At 33.4% G+C, this 23,138-nt stretch overlaps 1 protein-coding gene across 2 annotated transcripts in view; it reads right to left on the bottom strand.

Moving 5' to 3' along the window:
- The window catches only part of SLC9A9 (solute carrier family 9 member A9), a 709,438-nt gene that overhangs the window by 462,753 nt on the left and 223,547 nt on the right, over positions 1-23,138 (bottom strand). For both annotated transcript variants that reach the window (XM_031957809.1, XM_031957810.1), the window contains exon 6: positions 7,271-7,376. In XM_031957809.1, the coding sequence (XP_031813669.1) occupies positions 7,271-7,376 (106 nt within the window). The remainder of the gene's footprint in view (positions 1-7,270; positions 7,377-23,138) is intronic.

Raw genomic sequence — 23,138 nt, 5'->3', positions numbered from 1 at the left:
CAGATCTTCACATCAACCCCAATAGTCAAGGAACATAGAATATCCATTTCACATCATCCTGACTGGAACACCTTACTTTTCTACCCTCCTGCCATGACACTGACAAAAAGTTCAACTTTTTTTTCTAATCTTTATTAATGGTTTTCAGATAAAATTTTTCCTATAACAAGTTATCCTTCCATTATTATTTCATGTTTTATTCTTGGACAATTGTATCAGCTTATAAAACAACTTTTTTTGGTAATTGAATACCTGTATTGGAATATGTTTATCTTTTATAAGTTCATTGAAAGCACCTTAAGAACAGCTTTAATATTGCAAAATAGGGATGATATGTACTTTATTTGGTTTGCCTACAATTTTGATTCCTTCTATCGGTCTTTATATTTATAAAGTTTTTTTTTTTGTTGTTATTCCATTAAGTCTGGACATTATAGTGCTGCTTTTGGCAACACTTAAAAACATTATTCTTAAATTTTTTATGGGTTGATGTTATTCTGAATTGGTTGTGAGCATCAATTTGTCTGTGTTAGTGATCTGGTTCTTATCCAGATTTGGTTGTTGTTACTGTTGACTTTTAAAGAATATTTTAAGTTCTACATTTGTAGTAAGAATATTTATCATTTCTTAGTTTATGAAGAACAGCAAGCTTTTGATATATAATTTCAACTACTCAATTGTATCTTTTTTAGTATTTGGTAGATAATAAATTTTTGCAAACTGCAGAATTATATTATATAGTTTCTGACACTTTTTTATATAGCCTGAATTGATCATTAAGTCTGAGTCATTTAATGATAACCCTTTTATAAATTCAGACAATTAACTCATTTGGATAAACAATTAACGGATTCAAGGTGACAGCTGATTCAGATTTGTAATTATGCACTCCTTTGTTGTTGTTTTTTTAATAAAAAAACATTCTCTTCTTTTTTGAGAGAGTTCAAATAGAAATGGATTTCTAACAAATCACTAGCCTAATGACTATTTATATTTAGTTTTTTATGAACCATTAGACAGATGAAATAACTGCTTTTTATAACTGAATAAAATTATTTGGATGTAAGCTCATCTTTTGTAGATTATGAACTCCTTCATTAGATTGTAAAATGCTTGAAGGCAAGGACTATCTTTTCCCCCTTTTTTATATCTCCAGTATTTTAGCATAGTGCCTAACATATAGTAGATTTAATAAATATTGATTGACTGATTCAATGAAAGATTCAATTTTAGGTTATTGTTGTTATTGTTATTATTAATAATGAAGATGTAAAGCATAACATTATTAAGGAGAAAGCTGTGGTTTCAGTATATTAAGAGACCTATTGGCATTTCAAATAATGGAATGAGAACATGTTCAATATGTTGAAAACAATGGACACCTATTAAATGCCAAACTTAAGGAACACTATCAAGAACTCTAAAGTAGACCAAAATAGATTTAGAAACTATCTTTACAGAAAAAAGAATGTCAGAAAACAACAACATAGGAATACCTTAAGGAACTACCTTAAAACAGCCAGAGTAAGACCAACATTTCCTTGCCAAAAAAGGGAGATAATTAATATCCATTCTTAGAGCACTTTATAAGAAAACCAGAAAACTTACAGAAATACTTTGAACAGGTAGACATTACTTCATGAAACAATAGTAAGGACCACAAAGAGTTATATCTACATCAGTGGTTTTATTCAAAGTAATCAAAAGCAGTTATCATCAGAAGAAGCCTATAAAATGGCTAAGATCCAAGAGTTGAATCAAAAAACCACAGGAATTCAGTTAACAATATGTCAAAAAAAATAGTGGAAAAAAGCCATGTAAATTTATTTAGCAAAATGGAAGGGTTTAAGACCAGTCCATTACCAACAAATTACAAAAAGATTATCTTGGATTGGCTTGTTGATCAATGAAGAGTATGCCAAAAAATTGCAAACATTTTGCCTGGTGTTACTGTAACCTGGAAAAATTTGTCCACCTGCCAAATACGTAGAAACAGGTGGCTAAGTATAAATCAGAAATTATATGATGTCTATGGAATAAGCAATAAGTCCCTACATTAGTAATATGGAACTCAACTATTTTTGAGAATTCAATACCCTATACTTGGAAAAGTTTGTCTATATTTAACAAGTACCCTCCCTCCAAAAGAAGAAAGAATAACTTTTAGAATCTGTTGCTCTGTCAAATGTTCAAAGATCAAAATCTTTTAAGAAACAGATGAAGTACATAGCATCCCTGTTGTTCTTGTATGCAAAGAAGTTTTCCTGAAGATGCATTCAGTGAACTCCCAGAGGATAAAACTTACACTTTAATATTTTTATTCAATCACAAAGAGCAATTATTTTATCTACTTCTTCAATAATCACCAGAATACTAAATGCAAAACAGTAAAAATATACAATATAAAACAATCACAGCAAGATATCAACTTCTCCTAACATCATTTCTGTCCAAACTCCATCAAAGGAAATGAAATTAATAACAGTGATATGTTAGAGGCAATAGCCTACATCTGCATAATGAACATATATTGTTGAATTTGCTTTGCACAACAAACCCTTTGAGGTAAGTAGCCCAGTGTTATTATTCTCATTTTGTAAATGTGGAGAAAGAGGTTCATGGAATTTAAAGACCTAGTCAAGATCTCATTAATAATAGTTAAGAGTCAGAACTCAGAATCAGGTTTTTTGACTCCCAGTGTAGTGCTTCTACTAGCAAGACCCTACTTTCAGTAACATTTATTTATCCATTTGTTTTCTCATTTACTCATCTAACACATATTTATTGTTTATATAATTTAAAGGCATTAAGATATTTAAAGAAGTTTAACATATCCTTTCTGCCCTCAGGAAACTAAAAATCTAGGGGAGAGTTTAGAGTTATACTGCCAAAAAGGTTTTTTCCCCCCCTTTCATGGTTACATTACTTTCTTTTCTGCTTGACTTCATTGCACTACATAGAGATTAAATGATCTCTCAAGATTCTTTTTAACCTTATGATTCTATGGTCTGTCTTATTTGCCTCCTGTACTGAATTTTCCTTAAGGCACATAGATCCTTAGAAATATTTGCTTTCAAGAAGTTATTTTCTCTGAAAATCAAGCAGTTATCAATACTGCACTTTAAAAGATATTTTGTAGTAATAACTTCTAGGACGATGTACAATATTTTTTATCTAAAGAGATAAAACTGAAGATCTATTTGCCTTTTTCCCCAAAAGAAACTGATTTATGCTGACTTTCCTTTTAAGTCCTTCTCTAACAGGAAATAAGTACATCTACTGTAAGTTTATTGTTATTCAAGAGTCAGCTGTTTAATGAGAGCCCTCTTTTGTCCTATAGAAATCTGGAGGTATTTACATACAGTACTGTGAAATTCTTTTTTCTCTTGATAAATGGAGATTTGTTTCAGCATTGTATACACCAATATTTTTAGATAAAGTAGCAAAGAATTCATCATATTCTTGCTGAACAAGAAAGCAAATTGGAATAAAGGATAATTATTTAAAAGTAGTGAAGTAAATTTCACAGTAATATAGGAGACAATCTTCCATAAGAGCTTTGTTGCAATCTATTAATTAACTAGAAGGAAGGCTTAGTACTTTATTTTTATCTATTTTTAGGTATGTAATTTGGGGAATTCATTCCAAAACATTCATTGTTGGGGTGGATTCTTTTCCATAGAGGGTGGTCTATACAAAGCCATCCGTCTCAAGACTATTTAGAGTCAAATTTCAACAAAGGCTCAGTAGATGTTGAGTGTATCCAACATAATCTGTTGGTAAAGACAATTGATATGAGGACAAATTCTATCTTTATAGATTTATAAAAATCAATAAAAATCTGGGTAGATGAAATACAATGCTAGCTTAGGTTTCTGTATTCATTTATTTGCTCTGGATTACAAATACATGGTTCTACAGATCTTATTGCTCAAACAGATGTTTCAACCTGACCAAATAAAAAACCTTTGCAATGTGAATCAACTATGCATTTAATGGTTACATTTTTTTTTACCCATATATACCAACTTAACATAGAAAAATACATACTTCTGGTATGGCACTCCCTAAATCCTTGAAATCAAAAAGAATAAGTGTGTATAATGTATGGCCCATGCCTAAGCAAGCTTAAATAGAATTATTCAACAAGCCAAGCTGAGCACACAGATCAAAAGATGTTATCAAGTTATCTTTTCTTAGCTCCAGACAGGAAAGATTCCATGGGAATTTTAAAGTAAAGGAAGCCTCCTGTTTACAAATGGGTTGTGTTAACATTCATTAAAATCAGATGTTTGAAACCTGGAACACATTATTTTTTTCTTAAGAAACAATGCTTAAATAAAATATGAACTTACAGGCCAGGCTGCAAATACCTATTTATTATATAATAGAACTGGACTACTATGGTTTGCAAAGAAAAATAGCAGGGAAAAAGATTATTTTAATTTTTTAAAAAGATACAATTCAGTAAACAAACTGGTTTCTTTTTCTTGAAAATCATGAAAAAGAAAAACAGGATTAATTATATGAAGGAAACGTTTGAAAAGATTCTGAATGGTATTTATGGATCACTTTCAAGGGCTTTAGAGATTGATGGTATAGTTGCAAAATATTTGATTACATCTCAAAATCTTGGAACCTATATTACAGTTTGGAAGGGACTTTAGATATTATCTAATTCAATTCCTCACTTTATCCGTGAGGCTAGAGCAGTTATGTTACTAGCTGAGGACACATAGGAATTATGCATCAGCCTCAGGATTGGAACCCAGGTTCTCTGACTCCAAATCCAGCCTTCTTTTTCCTGTTCCATACTGTCTCCTATATATGATTTTCCTTAGAATCATTTTAGGAGTTATAAGTAGAGCCAAGATTAGGAAAGATGTTTGGTAAAAAAGTTATTCAGACTCCAAAGGATCAAAAGGGGACTTCTCTTTATATGTCTGATTATCTGTGGTATCTATAAATTATAAAAAATGAAAGAGATACATTTTCATCATAAGCAGTCTAATATACAGACAAATAAATTCAGTCTGACATAACTGAGATCAAATCTTGCTTCAGGTGCTTACTAACTCTGTGACCTGGGCAGATCACGTACCCTTATTTTCTTATCAACAAAATGTAAGGATGGGGCTCAATAATTTCTAAACACCTTTCTAGTACTAAATTTACACTCCTATGATACTGTGAACTTTGATGGAGAAGAAATGAAGTCGTGAGAGAGTCTGAAGAATTCTCTGTTCCCACCAGCAGATGACCTCACTGGGCTAGAACAGCTTTGTGGTCCAGGATGAGAAGTTGGTTGAGAGGAGTTGCTTGAGGATGAATGAGGAGAGAGACAGGTAAAAGTCCATTTGCATATCTGAAGATGTGAAGCTCAAGGGGTCACAATTCAGGAAGTGTCTATATTCTAAATTCTCATCTGGGCTAGGTTTACTTCTGAACCAAAGGTGAGTATCAACACTCAAGGAAAACACTCTTTTCAAGTACTTCAGCAAATGTGCCATGTCAGGAAATGAGGCATTTTTCCTACATTCTAATTTTATGATTGAAAAATGTGTGCAGAGGAGAGGAAGAGGGAGAGAGAGAGCAAGGCTACGTTGCAGTTAGCTAAGGGGAAAGTAATGAGGAAGCTTTAAAAATTATACCGAAGTTTTTGCTTGTTGGTACCCATATTTTCTCTTAGATTTCCATCTTTATGATGGCAAACCATTGTGATTGGTGTGCATGATAAAAGAGAAATGCTAATCACTTACTGATTTGATGCCTTCCTATATTTTCTGAAAGTTATTTGAAGTTCAGTGGTACTATTTCACTTGACCTTTAAAGAAGAATGTATAACTTGCCAGTTCAGAGAGAAAATGAGAAACTGCATATTTTTATTCCCATAACCGTATGATTAGAAGTCATTCTTGGACAGTTGATTCTGATATTCTAATTATTTTTTCTTGAATTTTGTGCTGAAAATATTTAATACTTGTGCTTCTGTGATTTAGAATCTATTTTATTATTTTGTTACCACTGAAATTTGCTTCTGCTGCAAAGAATAAAAGAACTCTCATGGCTGATGATCAAGTATCATGAGATTTAATATAATAGATTTGGAAAATGTTCATATCGAGACTACATCTCTATTTAGAATTCACTGGGCAGGAAGAAGATTGTATGTTATAATCATACTGTCTTTCACTGGTGAGCACTGACTTTTAAATACCCTTTGGTATATCACAACATATCTCAAATAGATTGAAAGTAATTAACATCCCAAATATAGTAGTATGGCCACATTTAATTATCAGATGGCTACTTTCCCTTGGGATATTTGACAGCTGACTGAAATGTTGGTGTTCATTTAAAGCCAAAGAAAAGACCTTTGATTTGGGGAAAGGTCACCAAATTGCCATTTGTTAAATATAAGCACTAAATATATAAATTAGAGGAGGAGAGGCTGGAAGAATAGCAGACTAATTGGCATTTAAAAGTTTTCAAGAAAAATAAAATTGAGTCTGTAGTTGAGGGGAAAATTATATTAGGAATTAGAAGATCCCCAGTCAATGTTACCTACAATGGAATGGATTTATATAAGCTTTCCCACAATACTGTATGTGTAAGAACATAGTAAAAAAAATTTTTTTTGAAACTCTCCTGATCTTTAAGTACAGGTTCAGTTTTGCCAAACTTACCCCATATAAAAAAAGTTCTACCAACCTAAGTTAGTAAGATAATAGAAAATTATTAGTTAGAAAATAGATAGAAAAGTTAGGAAAACACAACTTCAGAGATGTTATTCTCTCAAAAAAAGTTGGAGTTAGATACAAAACTTATAAATATAATAGCCCAGAAATTAAAAGTTTAACCAACCATGTCCCTTAAATACCAGCTTAAAACTTTTATTTTTGTGACAAATAAGAAATAGAAAAGCAATATAGCACAGTGGATAGAGGGCCAGTTTTATTGTCAAGAAGATCCAGGTTCAAGTGTAGCTTCTGATGCATACTAACTTTTTTTTTTTAACCATGGGCATTTCTCAGTGTTACCAGGAGAGGCTAAAAACTATAAATTACAAATGTATCAATAAAACTGTGAAGTATTCCTACCCTGGGAGTTTTCCTTTCCCATTCCTCATCTTAGCACAAATAAAAATCATAGTTTTATACTATTGGTACCAAAAATATCAACAATATATTCAAAAGGCAATATGAGATTGTTTTTCAATGCATTAACTATTTTCATTTTTGATTAAAGGAATCCAGGTGTTTGTACTTACTATGTGAGAACTATGGCCACGGCATCATTCAACACACTTTCCCCAAAAAGGAGTGTGTACAGATCAGTGTCAACATGTAGTTCATGGAAAATAGCTAGCACCGTCACTAGGAAAGAACAAACACATACACACACACATTAAGTAACAGACAGTAGGGCACTATTTCCATAATTTTTCATTATCTGCTGCCACCATCCCCAAGTATTTATTTTCCATTTTCATGCCTTTGAACTGGCTACCGTGCATCCCTAAAATGCTCTGTCCCTCATTTCCACCTTTTAGTTTTTCTGGTTTCCTTCAAAACGCAACTGTGAGAATCCCACCCCATATTTTTAGTCAAGCAACATGTAAAAATCTTTGTGCTTCTGTCTCCCAGCTGCCTTTTTACTTCCCACCCCCCATATTTTATATAAAATTATTTGTGATCATAGCGTTTCTCCCAAGAGAATTTCATTTCCTCTCCCTCGAGACCATTTTTTTTTCCTTTGATTTTGCATTCTCAGTATCTAATGTAGTGTCTGGGACAGAGAAGGTATTTAATAAATGTTTGTTGTTTGATTAATTAAATAATCACGCTGCTATATTATAGCATTTTTTAGAAGGGAACAGATAAAGGAGATTCAAATAACTGTGATTCAGACTTTATTTATAAGAAGGAAGTAAGGTTGGCTGTTATCCTTTGTGCTTGAAGAGGCCCAAATGTCCTCACACTATGTTGAGGTCAAGATACAGAGATGGATTTCAGAAGCCCTGGATTTCTCTCATGTCCTAATGTCAGTGCGACTTTTCAAATGTATTGTTTGATATTGTTATTATACTTGGATTTCAATAAGGAGTCCCAGATTTAGCTCAAATATCCTAATGTCAGTGTGATAACTGAAAAATTTTAAGTGTATTGTTTGATATTATCATACTAGGACTTCAATATAGAATCACTTGGACTAAGTGGTCCTAATGCTCATAAAATATATAAACAATGACAGGTTGTATTTTTCTTCTGCTCTGACTTATTCTAACTTCACGTCAAGCAATTAATGATTAGAATTTTTAACTGGATAAGACTCAAACCAATTGTAGCAACTTATGACTTACTCTTTTCCTGCTGCTTCACATAACAACTTAGACTCATCCAATTTCTGGTCTTGATAAGGAAACTCTCCTACCAGACTCATTGGTATTGATAGGTGCCCTTGGGAATCTCCCCTACATATCTGGATCTGATTAGAATCCCCTTCTCACATTTGGTATTGATTACTTGTTCTCAACGCAGCCTATTTTGGAGATATAAAACTTCCCTGTTCTGACCCCTTCTCTGAGGGGGTATGTGTCTGAGATCTTTGGAAGTTCTCAAACTAGGTGAGTTTCTTTTGGGGTTGACCCTCTTTCTGTCTGTATTGTCATTTGGTGAGTGGAGTATGTTTGTGTATATGTTTTTTTCTCCCTCCTTGTTATGCTGCAAATACCAAAGCTTATGTTTTTAGTGGCTTTTGAAGTACCAATTTTCTATGAATCCCTGAAACCAGGTCTTGAGCTCTGAAGACAGCTAAAGCAGTAAGACTTCAGTAATTAATTATATTTTGACTCTGTTTGTCCATTGATACAGTAAATGGCAGTATCTTTCCTTAATTCATGGGATCCTAGGCTTAAAACTGAAATGAATCTCAGAGGTCATCAAAACTAGACATGTTAAATATGCTGCTCACAATCAGAACCAGATTGAAATGTAACTGGAAAATATTTAACAAAATAAATAAAATATAATAGAACATAGAGAATGTTGATCTGTGATTTTCTAAGTCAATAGGGGGCCTTCAGAGACAGTCTAGTGACTTCTCTCTTTCAATAGTATTCTATTTCTCCAAATACATATAAAGACAGTTTTTGACATTCATTTTTGTAAAATTTTGTGTTTGAAATTTTCTCTCCCTTTTCCTCCCCCTATCTTTAAGACGGCATGCAATTTGACATAGATTAAATATGTGCAATCCTTTTGAATATATTTCCATATTTATCATGTTGTACAAGAAAAATCATATCAAAGGGGGAAAAAATCACAGGAAAGAAAACAAATAAACAAAAGAATGAAAATATTATGTTTCACTCTACATCCAGCCTCCACAGTTCTCTCTCTGGATGCTATTAGCATTTTCCATACGAAGTCTATCAGAATTGCCTTAAATCACCACATTGTTGAAAAGAGGCAAGTCCATGGCAGTTGATTATCACATAATCTTGTTGCTCTGTACAATGATTTCCTAGTTCTGCTCACTTCACTCAGCATCAGTTCATGTAAGTCTTTCCAGGTTTCTCTGAAATCAGTAGCAGCTTCTCTTTTAATTTGAGTTTGATTCTGCTGATCTAAACCAATCCCTTCATCTGCAGAATGGATAATACTACCTCTCAATCATAAAAGTCTTTAACCAACAAGGATTTGAAGCACTTTATGTGCCAGGCACTGTGCTTAATGTTGGAAAAGGAAAAAAAGGCAAAAATATGGCCTCTGGTCTCAAGAAGTTCACATTCTAATAAGATAAACAATACTATGATTATTGATGGTAATAACAGTAATAATAATTAGTAATCCACTGCCATCCAAAATTTTCCTTACAAATCTTTCTTGAATTAAACCAGTTAACTTTACAGAACACTAGTCTTTGTGTAAACAATTGACAAATATGTGTGTGTGTGTGTATATATATATATATATATATATATATATATATATATATATAGTATAAATGGGGTTGGAAGGGAAGGCAGTGAGATTGGGGGTTTATTGTGGGATTATTTGCTGTTGGGATTTGAGCCAAGTCTTGTAGGCTTGTAGGAAACCAGGTGGTGGAGGTGAGGAGTGAGAGCATTCTGAGTATGAGCAACAGTTGGTAAATATGGTTGGGACCAGGAGATGAAATGTTGTGTGTAAAAATTGGCAAGGTCAGTACTGCTGCATGGAAGATTATGTGGAGAGGTATAGAGTGTATGAACTTGGGAAAGCCTGGAGGGCCCAGTTGTAAAGGGCTTTAAAGACCAGAGAATTTTTATATTTGAATGTGGAAGTAATAAGGAGCTATTGGAGTTTGTTGAATGAAGAAGGAATGGGTGACACGTTCAGATCTGTCCTTCAGGAAAATAATTCTATTGGCCGAAGGGATAAAGGTCTGACGTGGAGTAAGTTAAGGCAAGGTGACCGATGAGAATACTATTTCAATAGTCTAGGTCTAAGGTGATGGGAGCCTGCACCACAATTGTAGTCGTGCGTATAGAGGGAAGGGGAGATGTTGTGAAGGCAAAAATGATAAGACTTGACAACAGATTGTAAATGCGGAATAAGTACAAGTGAGGATGATACTGGAGTTGTAAGTCTTGGCAATGGGGAAAGATGTTTAATACCTTTAAAATTCAAAAGGGAATTCATAAGAGTGGAGGGCTTTGGAGGAAAGAGAATGAGTTTTGTTTTGGACATGTTGGGTTTGAGACATTTATGGATATCCAGTTCAATACATTTAATAGGCACTTGGTAACTGGAGATGAGATCATAAGGGACAGTAGGACTGGATAAATGGGAATCATATGCATAGAAAGATCATTGAACTTATGGGAGTTGATGAGATTACTTAACTGAATAATACAGAGAAGAAAAGGAAGCTCAGAATAGAGCCTGACCTGGAGAAAGATCCAATAAAAGAGACTGAATAGTGGTAAGACAGACAATAAGATCTAGGATTCAATAACTAGTATTTATAGATTACTTTAAGTTTTTTTTTTTTATCTTTTTTTGCTGAGGCAGTGGAGCTTAAGTGACTTTCCCAGTGACTTTCCCAGGGTCATACAACCAGGAAGTGTTAAGTGTCTGATGTCATATTTGAACTCGGGTCCTTCTTACTTCAGGGCTGGTGTTCTATCCACTACACCAACTAGCTGCCTTGAGTACTTTTAAGTTTTGAAAAGAATTTCAAATTTGACTCAACAAACCTATGAGGGAGATGCTATTATTATCCAAATTTTATAGATGGGAAACTGAGACAGAGAAATTAAATGATTTGCCTGGAGTCTCATAACTAGAGATTATCTAAGACAGAATTTAATCTCAGGTTTTCTTGATTCCAAGTCTTGTGCTCTATGATATCATCTATATCCATCCTTCATCTTTCTCTCCCTGATTGTCTAGAATAGATGCAGATCTCCTCAAGTTTTCAAATTAGCTTCTGAAAGGCTAATTGAAAGGATCATAGATTTAGAACCAGAAAGGACTATAGGTCCTATTTGAACTTTATATCTCAGTTCCCAGAACAACACAGTATATTTAGTAAAATACTTTATCTATGGCTGCTGAAATGTTGAATCCTTAATACTTAACTTTTCTCCACATCAATTTCCTCATCTGTGAAGTGGGGATAATAATAGCACCTACTTCATAGAGGTTGTTAGTTTTAAATGAGATCATTCATATAAAAGTCTACAAACCTAAAAGCACTATGTTAATTACTACTATTACTACTACAATTTCTATTTCTACTATTATCATATTTCTACTGTTACTATTACTATAATTACTACTATTGTCATTACTACTACAATTGCTACTATTACTACTACTTCTACTATTACAATCACTAATATTACTATTATTATCACTACTTCTATTACTATTCTTAGTACAATTGCTATTACTATTACAACAGTAACTATTATTGTTACTATTACTGCTATTTCTACTATTATAATGACTATTATTGTTACTACTACTATTTCTGTAATTATTAGTTATTACTACTATTACAACTACTATCAGTATAATTACTATTACTACTACAACAGTTATTACTATTGCTACTATTACTACTCCTACTTTAATTACTACTATTATTATTATTTCTATTACAATTACTTTTATTGTTACAATTACTACTATCACTATAATTACTATTACTCCTAGCACAATTACTTTGACTTTTTCTACTACTTCTAAATCTAAACATACTACTATTGTTTCTATGTGACTATTATTATTAGTACTACTATTATTACACAATGGCTACTATTATTTCTGCTACAACTACTACTGTTGCCACTACTATTATAATTAATGAATCAACTAATTGTTCCTTCCCCCTTCCTCAACTTTTCCTCTCGATTTAATCTGATACACTTTAGGGAGTATAAATTCACAAAAAAATTGAATGAAATTAAGGTCCCTTTCCCTAACACACACACCCCTTGCTGTACAGTCACAATTTACCTTGCTCAAGGATCCATACCAGAGAATTACAGAACCTCAGAGATCCTCAAGCCTAATTCCTTTGTTTTCCAGATGAGAAAACTGAGGTCCAAGAGAAGTTCAATGATTTGCAGAAACTCACACAGGTAGAAAACATGATAGTCACTTATAAAATCCTTTTACAACAAATTTACTCTGATTCAATATAAACAGCCACCTATACTGTCTATTACTGCAAGGGACTGTGGGAAATACTTAAACTACAAAGACAAAGCTTAAACAACTCCTGCCTGCCTTGAAGAAACATCCATTTGCTTGGGGAAGGGAGAATATAGAGACACATATGACTCCTATAAAGATAAAACACTTAATGTAAGAGAAGCATAAATAGAAAATTCAAATGACTAATGAATCATGATTTTTTTTTATTACTAAGGCTCATTGTTTATTGCTTTAACTAAGGGATTTTTGCTTTGATCTAAATGGTCACCATGTACAAGTATATTTACTCCAATGTGAAATTAAAGTCCTGTGGAATTCAGACAAGCTGCTGAAATATAAATACATTTTCATTGACTAAGGTTATGTAATCAGGCCTTAAATAATTATATCCTTGGGGGTGGAAGAGTAAACAGAAGTAAACTTCATGAATACACTCCCTATTCCTTTCTTGACACAAGAGTCTATATACTTCATTTCACCTGGGATGGGAAGAGGGCCAATATTCTAACTGGGCTAGTCTTGTATCACAAGTGGGCTAACATCAGCATGCCTCCAAAGTTGTAGCCTTTCAGAGCCAGTCATTAATTATTTTTTTGGAGATTTCAGGAAGTTAGAATTCAAAGCAACATACATTCCACTTTCTTTCCTAGAGACTAGGTTCTGTCTTTAAATATTTTAGTTTAGAAAGCAGAGTGAAGTACTCCACTAAGGCTTAATTAATGATGTTTTTCTTATACCGGGACTATATGAAATGAAAATGAAATGCATTAAAAGAAGAACACTTTGGCATGAAATCATGCAGTTGTCATGCTATTTTATATATGCAGAGAAACACAAGGTTAACATAGCTCTTTCTTCATAATAGTCTAATGAGGTAGAAAGTAGAATTATCACACCCATTTTACACAGAAGGAAACTGAAGCTCAGAGATGCTAAGGAGCTTAATCATGATCACATAGTTTTTAAGTGTTGAAGGGAGGATTCCAATGCAAGTCTCTTGATACCAAGTGTAATATTACACTGCCTTATTCTAGTTCCAGTGGTTCTTAATGTGTGTGTGTGTGCATGTGCATATATTTATGTCATAGAGAGAAAGATGGGGGGGGGAGGAAAGAAATGGGAGGGGCAAATAGAGAGGGGGAAGAGGAATGGGAAAGGAAAGCCAGAGAGAGACAGAAACAGAGACAGAGACAGAGAGGAAGAAAGGAATAGAGACAGAGAGAGATAGGAAGGAAGAGAGGAAGAATGAGGAGGGAGAGAGGAAGAGAGCAAGACAGAGAGGAAGAGGGAAAAAGAGGAAGAAGGAGAGAAAGAAGGAGAAAGGAGAGAGAGAAAAAAAGGAAAGAGAGAGAGAGAGAGAGAGAGAGAGAGAGAGAGAGAGAGAGAGAGAGAGAGAATGAGAATTTATGAGTCTAAGGAAGTCTATAGAACTCTTCTCAAAATAATGTTTTAAATTGCCTAAAATGAAATGCAGAGGTTACAAAGGAAACCAATTATATTGAAATATGGTTATCAACATACTAAAAACCAAACAAAGAAAACAAAATAATAAAAAAAAGTTCATAGATTTTTAAGTTAAGAATCCTTGCTCTAGTCAAAGGTATTGAAAACACAGCTATTGGTTTCATTTCCACCCCGACACTCAATCTATTGCTTATATCTACCCCCCCAAAAGATTTAATGAGCCTCTAAATTGGGATGAAAACACCTGGTTTCTGTTCTTAGCTCTATTTGTTTTTGCCTTGCTATGCAAAAGCAGCAGGTCCCACCCACTGGACTGGATTGTACAGGTCCATTGCATCTTCCCACTGATTCCCTTTGAAACATCAGGATGAAAGGCGTTTAAGTCAATAGAAAGAGCTTTTTAAAAGCACTCTGCTGCACCAGCCATTCCTTCAGAACAGAGAACTGAACTCCATTTCATCGACTATGTCCCACACAATGGAGAAAGTGATTACCCTGCACATTCCCATCTACTCTGCCAAGAAATGGGACAAGGCTGACATAAAGATAACTACTGTGTCCCACAAGGAAGAATGTGTGCTGGGATCTGAGCACAGTCAACTAGGTGGCTGAGAAAATTATACAGCCACCCACTTAGCCGCTATGCTCAGGGCTTTGAAATTAGTACCGTGAATAGTTCTCTGATAGGGGTCATGCTTACACGCAATTTTCATGAATTTCTGGAGCAGATAATCCATGAGGAGGCTGATGAAGCCACTGAGCACCTGGTCACATCATTCCGTGTTGAGTCATCTTGAATTAATAGCAACAGTAAAAGGAGTCTTGCCTGGGATACAAGGTGTGGCTTGTTTGGGGATGCTTTTCTTGAGATTGAATAAAGAAATGCTCCTCTGTGGATATTAGTCAGGGAACAACAACCAGAAATTCATCTGAGTTTCAAAGATTTATTTTTTTTTATAGCAAACACAGTCACAGTACCGCTTACTGCCTTAGTATTATTTCAGTTCTTCAGCTGTAGAGCTTAAGGCATCTTTGAGAATGCCTCAACCAACCCTTTCTTTTTACAGAGGAAGAAACTGAGGCACAGAGGTAAAGTTATTTGATCAAGATCATGCAGCTATGATAATTGGAAATATGTAGAGAAGAATTGCTCATGTTTAACACATTGGATTACCTGCCATCTAGGGGAGGAGATGGGAGGAAGGGAAGGATAAAATTTTGGAACACAAACTTTTGGAACACAAAATTCACAAGGGTGAATGCTGAAAATTATCTATGCATATATTTTGAAAATATTAAGATTTAGGGCAGCTAGGTGGTACAGTGGATAGAGCACCTTCCCTGAAGTCAGGAGGACCTGAGTTCAAATCTGGACTCAGACACTTAACACTATCTAGCTGTGTGACCCTGGACAAGTCACTTACTCTTAATTGCCTCAGCAAAAACAAATAAATAAAAAAGCTTTAATTTAAAAAAATAAACAAGTGATTGAAAATTAGTAATATGCTCTCAACCATCAAAAAAAAAAAAGGTTATACAACCAGTAGCAAAAGTAGGATCTCACAGTTGTTTCAATATTTTTGAGAAGCATATTCAGAGATGCGAATATTGAGAATGGAGCTTTGTATTTCTAGTATTACTGCTAAAAAAAATCAATCAAATGTCTATACTCAGTCCCTAGAGTTAGGTTTGGGCTTGATTTTCCTTGGCCTAGCTACTATCTCCATCAAAATATGAGATGATGTCACTTTAATTTTACTTTGTTTTTTGTGTTTTTTTAATTGTTTCATACTTGAGAATTATTTTTCAGAAAGATTATTGTGAATTATGTTCTGTTTGTCTGCATGTTAAAATTAAAAACAATTTTTTCTTTGAAAAAAAAAGCATAACATTTTATAAACTTGCATCTTTTTCACCAACGAAAGGGTCAGTTTTTTTTTTGTGTTGCTAACCAGTGTACAGAAACATACATTTATAACTGAGAGTAACATCAGGGTAATTTAAAAAATTTAAACATTTTGAGTTCCAGTTTCTATCCTTTTCTCCTTTCTTCCTTCCTCCCCTCCCTCCCTGCAACAATAAGCAATCAGATATAGTTTATACATGTGAAATCATGTAAAACAATTCCATATTAGTCATTTAGTACAACAAGAATCTAATTTAAAAAGAGAAAGTGAAAAATAGCATGCTTTAGTTCATAATCAAATATATCAGTTCTTTTTCTAGGGGTGGATATTATATTTCATCACTAGTCCTTTGCAATTATCTTGGATTATTGTACTGCTGAGAATAGTTAAATCTTTCACAATTCACAATGTTCTCCTAGTTCTGTTCACTTCACCACGCATCAGTTCATGTTAAGTGTTTCCAGGTTTTCTTTTTTTCCCCCTGAAATTACCCTGCTTGTCAGTTCTTATAGCACAATGATATTCAATTACAGTCATATACTACATCTTGTTTAGCTATTTCTCAATTGAGGTTCATCCCTTCGATTTCCATAACCACCTCCAAAAAAGAGCTGCTATAAATAGTTTTGCATATATAGATCTTTTCCTCTTTTTTGGGATGTTTTTGGGATGTAGACCTAGCAGGGGTATTGCTGGATCAAAAGATATGCCCTTTGGGCATAGTTCCAAATTGCTTTGCAGAATAATTGGATCACTTCATAATTCCACCAATGGTGCATTGGTGTCCCAGTTTTTCCAATCCTCTCCAGCATCCAACTTATTCATTTTTTTGGTCATGTCAGCCAATCTAAGAGGTGTGAGGTGGTACCTCTGAGATGCTTTAATTTACACTTCTCTGATCAATAGGGATTTAGAGTATTTTTTCACATGACTATAAATAGTTGTAGTTTCTTTGTCTGAAAACTGCATATCCTTTGACCATTTATCAATTGGGGAATGATTTGTATTTTTGCAAATTTGTCTCAGTTCTTTATATATTTGAGGCCTTTATCAGAGATATTTGTTGCCATCATTTTTCCTCCTCCTCCCCTCCCCTCCATTTTCTGCTCTCCTTATAATTTTGGTTGCACTGGGTTTGTTTGTACAAAAATGGTCTAATTTTATATAATCAAAATGATCTATTTTACATTTTGTCGTGCTCTCTATATCTTCTTGGGCCCTAAATTCTTTTCTTTTCCATAACAGATAAACCATTCCATGCGTTCTTAATTTGCTTATGGTATCACATTTTATATGTAAATCGTGTACCAATTTTACCTTATCATATATAGTGTGAAATGTTGTTCTATACATAGTTTCATTCATACTATTTTCCAGTTTCCTCAGTAGTTTTTATTACATAATGAGTTTTTGTATAAAACTTGAATCTTTGGGTTCGTCATATACTAGATTCCTATGGCCATTTACAATAAAGTCATTTGTATCCAATATATTCCATTGATCTACCACTCTATTTCTTAGCCAGTATCAGTTTGTTTTATAATATAGTTTAAGATCTGGTATGGCTAGACTACCTTCTTTCATATTTTGTCACTGATTAATTATGCTGACATGCTTGAGTTTTTGTTCTTCCAGACAAATTTTATTATTTTTTTCTAGCTCTATGAAATAATTTTTGATAATTTGATTGTTATAGCATCAAATAAATTAGTTTAGGTAGAGCTGTCATTTTTATTATATTGGCTCGGTCTACCCAGGAACAATGAACATTTTTCCATTTGTTTAGATCTGATTTCTTTTGTATGAAAAATGTTTTAAAGTTGTGTTCATAGTACCCATGTTTGTCCTAGAAAGTAGACTCCCAAATATTTTATGGTGTCTACATTTATTTTATATAGAATTTCTCTTTCTATCTCTTGATGCTTGATTTTGTTGGTAATATATGGAAATACTGATTTTTTTGTGTGTATTTTGTATCCTGAAGCTCTGCTAAAGTTGTTAAAAATTTCAAGTAGTTGGATTTTCTAGAATTTTCTAACTATGCCATCATATCATCTGCAAAGAATGATAGTTTTGTTTCCTCACTGCCTATTCTAATTCCTTTAATTTCTTTTTCTTCTCCTATTGTTATAGCTAATATTTAAAATATAACATTAAATAATAGAGGTGATAATAGCCAGCCTTGCTTCATCCCTTTTTGCACTGAATTGCAATTACAGATAATGCTTGCTGATGCTTTTAGATATTGTTAAATTTAGATAAATATTGCTATAAATTAAGATAAGTTCCATTTATTCATAGACTCTGATGTCTTTAATAGGAATGAGTGTGGTATTTTGGCAAAAATTTTTCTGCATCTATTAAGATAATTATACAATTTCTGTTGGATTTGTTCAATATGGTCAATTATGCTAGTAAATTTCCTAATATAGAATCAGTCCTATTGCTGGTATAAATTCTACCTGGTCATGATCTTTGTGATATATTGCTGTAATCTTCTTGTTGCTATTTTATTTAAAATGTTTGAATCAATATTCATTAGGGAGATTGGTCTATAATTTTCTTTCTCTGTTTTGGCTCTTCTTGGTTTAGGTATCAGTCCCATATTTATGTTATAAAAAGAATTTGATAGAACTCCTTCATGTATTTTTTTCAAATAATTTATATAGTATTAGGATTAATTAGTCTTTAAATATCTGATAGAATTTGCATGTGAATCCATATGGACTTGGGGATTTTTGTTAGGGGTATTTCATTTAATGGATCATTTAATTTGTTCTTCTCAGATAGAGTTATTATTTTATTTCTTCAATGTTAACTTGTACAATTTAATTTTGTAGATATTAATCCATTTCATTTATATTGTCAAATCTATAAACATATATAATTGGGCAAAACAGCTCTTAACAATTGTCTTAATTTTCTTTTCATTAGTTGTGAATTTAATCCTTTCATTTTTATACTACTAATTTGGTTTTCTTTGTTCATTTTAAAAATCAAATTAACAAATCATTTATCTACTTTAAAGTTTTTTTTTAAATAAAATCACTTTCTGTTTTATTGATTTGTTCTAGGATTTTCTTTCCATTTTATTAATTTATCCTTTGATTTTCCAGATTTCCAATTTGGTGTTCAATTGGGGATTTTCAGTTCTTTTTCTATTTTTTTTCAGTTACATGCCAAATTCATTTTTTTCTGTTTTCCCCCCCTCAATTTTACTGATAGAAGGAATTAGAGACAGACATTTTCTTCCAAGTACTACTTTGGTTGCATTCCATAAATTCTGGTGTGTTGTCTCATTGTTGTTATTTCTTAACATAAAATTATCAATTGTATCTATGATTTGTTCTTTGATCCACTTATTTTTTAGAATAAGATTATTTGATTTCCAATTTAATCTCTTTCCATTGTCCATTACTGAATGTAATTTTTTTGCATTATAATACAAAAAGGCTGTATTTATTATTTAGGCTTTTCTACATTTAGTTGTAAGGTGGTTATGTCCTAATACATGATCAGTTTTTGTGTAGGTGCCATCTACTGCTGCTAAAAAGGTATATTCCTTTCTATTCCCTTTCAGTTTTTTTCAGCAATCTATCATAATTAACTTTTCCTGAATTTCATTCACTTCAACTTCTTTTTTGTTTAGGTTTATCTAGTTTTGAGAGGAGAAAATTGAGGTCTCCCACCAGAATAGTTTTTATTATCTTTTTCTTCCTGTAACTCATTCAACTTTTGCTTCAGAAATTTAGATTCTATACCATTTGGTGCATATATGTTAAATACTGATGGGATTTTGTATTGGTTAGTATTCATTGTCTATGACTTTTTAGCAAGACATAGTTTAATTTAATTAATTAGATCTATTTTTGCTCTTGCTTTGTCTATCATCACCATTGCTAACCCTACTTTCTTTGCTTCAGCTGAAGCATAATAGATTCTGCTCCAGGCTTTTAGTCTCTGTGTATCTTTCTGCTTCAATGTCTTTCTCATAAACAACAAATTGTAGAATTGTGGTTTTTTAAAATCCATTTTGCTATCTGCTTCTGTTTTATGACTGATTTCATCCTATTTACATTTATTTATAGCAATGATAACTATGTTTCCCTCCATGCTATCTCCTGCTTCTTTATCCCACCCTCTTTATTAACTCCCCCCATCCTTTTTCTCCTCACAAGTATTTTACTTCTGATAAACCCTAATATGCCCTAATATACCCTCTTTTTATCAATCCGTCTTCTCCCTTCTATTATCCCCATTTCTTTTTATTTCCTCATAGAGTAAGATAGATTTCTAAATCTAACTGAGTGTATGTGGTATTCCCTCTTTGAAACAATTTTGATGAGAGTAAATTTAAACACTGACTGCCACCCTGTCCCCAATCTTCCTCTTCAATAGCTTTCTCATGCCTTCTTTACGAGGGATGTTTTACCCCATTCAATATCCTCTCTCCCTCTGCCATGAAATTTTTGCTTTCACCACTTTATTTTTTTTGGAGTGGGGGAAAGGGTATCATCTCACTGAAGTCATCTTATATCCACAACCTCTGTTCATATCTACTCCTTCTGATTTCATCTTCAATAATAAAGTTCTTTAAAATATTAAAGTTCTTAAGTTACAAATATTATCTTATTGTATAGAAATATAAACAGTTAAATTATAATGAATTTCTTATTTTTTCTCTTTATTTTTTACATTTTTATGTTTACCTTGAGTTTGAGAGGTTGAATTTTTTATTCAGCTCTTGTCTTTGAATTAGGAACACTTGAAAATCCTCTGTTTCATTAAATATCCCTTTCCCCCAAAAAAGATTATGTTCACTTTTGCTTGGTAAGTGATTTTTGGTTCTAATTCTAACTGCAAACTCTGTGGTTCTTTAATGTGGAAATTGCCAAATTCTGTGTAATCCTAGCTCTATGATAGTTGAATTTTTTCCTTTTGGCTTATTAAAGTACTTTCTCCTTGATCTGTGAGCTCTGGATTTTGGCTATGGTGTTCCAGGGAGTTTTCATTTGGGGAATCTCTTTAAGGTAGCAATTGGTGAATTCTTTCAATTTCTATATTGCCTTCTGGTTCTAATATATGAGGACAGTTTTCTTTTATAATTTCTTGAAAGATGTTTTCCAGACTTTTTATTTGCTTATGACTTTCAGGTAGTTCAATAATTTTTATATTGTTTCTCCTGGATCTATTTTCTAAGTCAGTTGCTTTTCTCATCAGAAATTTAATAATTTTTTCTTCTTTTTTACTTTTTGGTTTTTGTTTTATTCTATCTTGAGGTTTCATAGAGTCACAGCTTTCACTTGCTCAAATCTAACTTTTAAGGAATTATTTTCTTCAGTGTGTTTTTGTACTTCTTTTTTCACTTGGCCAATTCTATTTTTCAGGAAGTTATTTTCCTTGGTAATTTAAAAATCTTTTCCTATGCTACTGACTTTCCCCCTCTCCCCATAATTCTCTATCATTAATCCTATTTCTTTTCCCAATTTTTGTTATATTTTTCCAATTTGCTTTCAAAAATCCTTTTAAAGCTTTTCCAGGAATTCTTTTTGAGTCTAAGACCAAATTACATTTTTCTTTGAGACTTCACATTGAGACTTAACACTATTTCCTCTTCTAAGTTTTACCTTGAACCTCCCTGTTACCATAACAACTTTCTGTAGTCAAGCTCTTTTTTTGCTTACTTTTTCTGACTTTTTTGTGACTTGGTATTTTTATGTAAGACTTAGAGTCTGGTCCTGAAACGCCCCAAGTTTTTTATGCTGGGGCTCTGGGATTTACTGCTGGCTTTCACTGATCTTCAGGGCTTAGCTGCTTGCTTTCATGGAGAGCAGACTTCCTTTCTGGCTTGTACTGGGGGGTGAGCCTCCCTGGAGCTGTCCTGCCCTTACTGGCTTTACTTCTGGGTAATGGAGTCTTTCTGGTAGCTGGTTCCCAAAACATGTTGGTGGTCAGCCCCAGGGGTGGGGTCTTGCTGCTAGGTTGCTATGGAAACATTGACTCTCTGCTGATAGGCCCCAGGGACAGAGGTCTTGCTGTTGGCCAGCCCTAGGCAGCAATGGGGTCAAGTTCTGGCTGCTGGCTTGTACTAAAGAGTGGGGTCTCTGGGGTGGGGTCTTGCTGTACAGCACAGACTGTTCACTTGGACCGGCAAGCTGCTGGTTTGCAGGAAAGTGGGGCCTTGCTAGTGGATTGCCCCAGTCCCCCTTCCGTGAGGCTGACTGCAGTTCTTGCATCTCACTCCCCTCCTACTCCAATGAGACCTTTCCTGTTGGACTAGTAAATCTGCTTCCCTGCTCCTACATCAGTTCTGAGGTGATTTTATAGTTATTTGGAAATTCTTCCTCACTCTGCCATCTGGGTACTGGAAGCAAAGATCAGGTATTTACATAATCTGACCTAGGGGACATAATGTTGCTGTCAGAAAGAAATCGGAAAGACACTGGCTGCAATCCTGCCTCAAATACCTACTAGCTACGAAACTAGCACTTGACTTATCTCAGAAACTTCACTTTTTCTTTTCTAAAATGAAAAGAATAATGGCATCTAACTCACTGGGCTGTTACCAGCATCAAAGTGCTTTGCAAACATTAAGATACTACATAAAATGCCAATTATTTTTATTATTTTATGCTCAAATTAAAAGAAACAAAAACCAAAATCCAAAATTACATCCTCTCCAGACAGACATAGTCTTCTTGTCTACTGCATAAAAACATGTGGATCATTCTGAAAGCCTTCTTGCAATACTCCTACTTGTGTTGGTGGGCTCATCTCCCAGGAGCAGTTATCATATATTCAGAGATCTATTGGTACTCTCAAAAGTCTAGGTTTCTAATATTATTGCTAATAGCAAGAACAACAAACACAGAGGTCAGCTTTATATTATCAGGTAGAAACCTTAAGTAGTTTCTTTTTTTCTTTCTTTCTTTCTTTCTTTTTTTTTTTTTTTTTTTGCAAAGGGTATTTACTAAGTGGGCTAACGGACAATTATATATATATATATATATATATATATATTTGTATATATATAAGCATACTTGCTAAATTAGGGTTA

This window comes from Sarcophilus harrisii, chromosome 3 (genome assembly GCF_902635505.1).
Source record: "Sarcophilus harrisii chromosome 3, mSarHar1.11, whole genome shotgun sequence".
NCBI classification, from domain to species: Eukaryota; Metazoa; Chordata; class Mammalia; order Dasyuromorphia; family Dasyuridae; genus Sarcophilus; species Sarcophilus harrisii.
This window is presented reverse-complemented; position numbering and strand designations above follow the sequence as displayed.